At 32.4% G+C, this 3,969-nt stretch overlaps 1 protein-coding gene across 1 annotated transcript in view; it reads left to right on the top strand.

The window, feature by feature from the left end:
• Positions 1-3,969, top strand: part of SNTG1 (syntrophin, gamma 1) — a 461,475-nt gene that overhangs the window by 418,454 nt on the left and 39,052 nt on the right. The window contains exon 15 of the mRNA XM_006860086.1: positions 1,531-1,641. Within this exon, the coding sequence (XP_006860148.1) occupies positions 1,531-1,641 (111 nt within the window). The remainder of the gene's footprint in view (positions 1-1,530; positions 1,642-3,969) is intronic.

The raw sequence follows: 3,969 nt of genomic DNA on the forward strand, positions 1-3,969 counted from the left end.
CACTTAACAACAACGGCATATACATATATGCTTAATTATATGTTTATTTTAGGATCCCATTTGATTTCTGTAGACTAGTTCTTTGTTTCTGTAGGCTTCCATAGAACTGTCCTAGGCAATTTTCAACTACATGGACTGTTAGGTTGATTTGTTTAGAAACCACCAGAATTTACCTTTAAATATTATTTGAAGTTATATTTACTTGTTTATATCATATATGTAATGAGCGATAGTGCATTGAGATTATTTAAAAAGGAGATTGCATGGTGTGCAATTATGTTTGAACACACAAAGTTTCCCCCTTTTATGATTTATATGTTTACTATTTTACTTTTCACATGAATGTTTTTTTTCCAGGATGTTGTGAGCACCAAAGTGCTGCCTTTACCCTCAGGCAATAGGAAATAAAGCATTAAAGAGATAAAAAACAACCATAAGACTATTTCCATTTACTGCCTGTTTAACCTTTTTGTATCTCTATTTTGTTATTTATAGACAGTTGTTACCTTCAGCTACAGAAAGCTTCCTTTCTAGAATATATTTCAGATAGAAGCTTTTATTTCAAGGGTATTTTAAACTATTGGGAAAAAATGTATAAAACAAGAATTCTGATTCTAACTCGTGGGAGCTTCATATAATTTTTGTCAATACTAATTATTAAGCTTATATGTTATCTAATGACTAAAGTCCTTTGCTGCTCACCAAAAGGTCAAATGTTTAAACCACCATCCACTCCCTGGGAGAAAGATGTGGCAGTCTATTTCCGAAAGCATTTAAAATTTCCTTTGCTTTTGAGTTTCTATAAGGAGTAGAAATGCTCCATGTGGTTTTCAAGACTGTAATAAAGGTTTCTTATAAGGCTATGATAATGATGTATATAAAGGAGTCCTGATGTGGCACTGTAGGATAAGCACTGAACTGCTAACCACAAGGTTGGTGGTTCAAACCCACCAGCCACATCTTGGAAATTCTAGACAGGGTCACTGTGATTCAGAACTGACTGGACAGTTCTTAACTTAACAACAACAGTGAATATTTAAGAAAAGTCTTTTTTTTTTATTGTTTGTTTTTAGTGTTATTTTTAGAAATGTCTTGTTATTAGTGGGAGCTTCAAGACAAAACTACAAAATGATTAAGCGTCAGCACCACTCCTATTTTTAAACCAAAGAAATAGAAAAGGTGTTTTAATTTTCTCACTGGCATAGGCACTTGTTGTAAGTGAGCTGATTTATTTTATTCTTAAAAAAGACACTCAACGTGCTTTATTTCTACATACTCTTGAAATAGTTTCATTAAAAGAAAAGCTAAAGGATCTATTAACTACTAAATTTCCAAAAACTAAACAATCTATCAACTACTAAATTATAGTCTTTCATAAATGTAGTTAATTTACTAGTTTGATAGTGGAATATGTTATTCTATATGATTAACTGTTAACACTTTTAAAGAGAACTATTTCTCAGTTTGGATGTAATTATTAATTGCTTTGACTTGCATATGTTTCTCTGGTTTTCTTTTTTTCCCTTTTAGGCTGTACTTTGGAGGTATAAATTTTCTCAGCTTAAAGGTTCTTCAGATGATGGGAAGAGCAAAATCAAATTTTTGTTTCAGAATCCAGACACTAAGCAGATTGAAGCAAAGGTAAATCCAAGAAATCCATCACATTATTCACCTCTAGTTACATTACTGCCATGGAGAAGCAAAGGGGACATACTTTGAGAGAAAAAACATAAAAGAGCAAATCACACACTCTTTATTATGCCCTACAGAATAAATTCACATTCACATTTAAGTAGCAAGTTTTCACTGGAAAGACAGCTGAAAATAAATTTCACACAGGTAACCACATTTCCTAGTTTCCATTTCTAATGAACTGCATGTATGTCATGTTAAAGTAATGTGTTCGTAACTTAAAACACTTAATTTCTTTGCAGTATATATATATACATATATATCTCTGGTAGCGTAGTGGTTACGAATCTGGCTGCTAACCTCAAGGTAGGCAGTACAAAACTACCAGCTGTTCCCTGGGAGAAAGATGAGGCTTTATGTTCCGGTAAGGATTTCATATAATAAAGAATAAGTTAAAGTAGCTTTGTGGTTTCATATAATAAAGAACAAGTTAAAGTAGCTTTCAAAAAACACAACTCCATTTTAATGAGTATCATTCCCTCCTTGAATATGAATACAAATTCTTGATAGAAAAAATATCTTAACATCAATTCATGTTTTTCCTATGTAATTAGATGTAGTTAGAAGATGACCTTAATGAATATGTTTTTGCTCTACTGCATGTATAAATTAAATTTATTGAAATATGTTTGCTTTTATATTTAAAAGTCTCACTGCTTTTATTTGCATGCATATATATACATTTGTAAATATGCAAAACCTGAATTATTCATATTGCTCTATTGCAAAGTTCACAACAACACATTTTGATTAGAGTAATTTATGAATACATCATTCTAGAGAGTTCTGGATAAGCCCAGGACTGCTAACTATAAACTTGGTGGTTCAAACCCATCAGTTGCTTCTTGAAAACTCTGTACAGGGTTGTTATGAGTTGAAACCAAATTGACAGCACTTAACAACCAAAACAACAGTGTGATGGAAAGGATAAATATGTAACATCAAAGTAAAAATTAGGTCCTTGAAAATAAGATTCAGGATAGTTTTTTTTAACTATGGAGCAACATTATTAAGATTGTATGGTATTGTTATAAAATTCCTGGGGAAATCTTAGCTCAATATCCAAAACCTTTCAAAGAATGACCTTATGTAATTCATAAGTCTATAACTCTTAAATATACTAAAATAATTGGTCAATGTTCAAGCATTTTAAGAGGAATATGGTCAAAGCTGATGGTACTGAAGAAAAAAAATCCGAGCTGTACTGAAAGCATTAGTGAATATAACTCTCCAGGAACTGACAGAATATAAATGGAAATGTTTCAACAAATGGATGTAGCACTACAGGCACTCACTCAACTAGCCCAAGAAATTTGAAGTACAGCTATCTGGAAAAAGTACAGCTACTGACTGGAAAAGATCCATATTTGTGCCCATTCCAAAGAAAGGTGACTCATTGGAATATGGAAATCGCCACATATCATTAACATAACATGCAAGTAAATTTTTGCTGAAGATAATTCAACAATGGTTTCAGCATTACATCAACAGAGAGCTGCAAAAATTCAAGCTAGATTCAGAAGAGGATGTGGAATTAGTAGAATCATTGCTGATATCAGATGGATCTTAGCTGAAACAGAGGATACCAGAAAGATGTTTACTTATGCTGTATTGATTATGGAAAGACATTTGACCATGCAGATCATAATTGCAACAAATGGGTATTCCAGAGCACTTCATTGTGCTCATTGGGAAACTATACATAGATCAAGAGGCAGTTGTTTGAGCAGAACAAGAGGATATTGGATGGTTTAAAATAAGGAAAGTTGTGTGTCAGGGTTGTATCCTTTCACCATACTTATTCAATCTGTATTCTGAGCAAATAATCTGAGAAAGCAGAATTATATGAAGAAAAATGTGGCATTAGGATTGGAGGAAGATTCATCAACAATCTGGGATATGAAGTTGACACAACTGTGTTTGTGGGAAGGGAAGAAAACTTGAAGTACTTACTGATGAAGATAAAAAAATACAGCCTTCAGAATGAATTTCACCTTAATGTAAAGAAAACAAAAATCCTCATAGATGGACTAATAAATAACATCATGATAAACAGAGAAAAGATTGAAGCTGTCAAAAGATTTCGTTTTACTTGGAACCACAATCAACACTCATGAAAGAATCAGTAAAACCAAACATGTTGCATTAGACACAAGATTTCTTTAAAGTGATAAAGAACAAAGACATCAGTTTGAGGACTAGGGTGTGCCTGACCCAAACCATAGTATTTTCAATCACCTCTTATGAATGTGAAAGTTGGACAATGAATAAGGAAAA

Source organism: Chrysochloris asiatica, unplaced genomic scaffold (genome assembly GCF_000296735.1).
Source record: "Chrysochloris asiatica unplaced genomic scaffold, ChrAsi1.0 scaffold00036, whole genome shotgun sequence".
In the NCBI taxonomy this organism is placed as follows: domain Eukaryota; kingdom Metazoa; phylum Chordata; class Mammalia; order Afrosoricida; family Chrysochloridae; genus Chrysochloris; species Chrysochloris asiatica.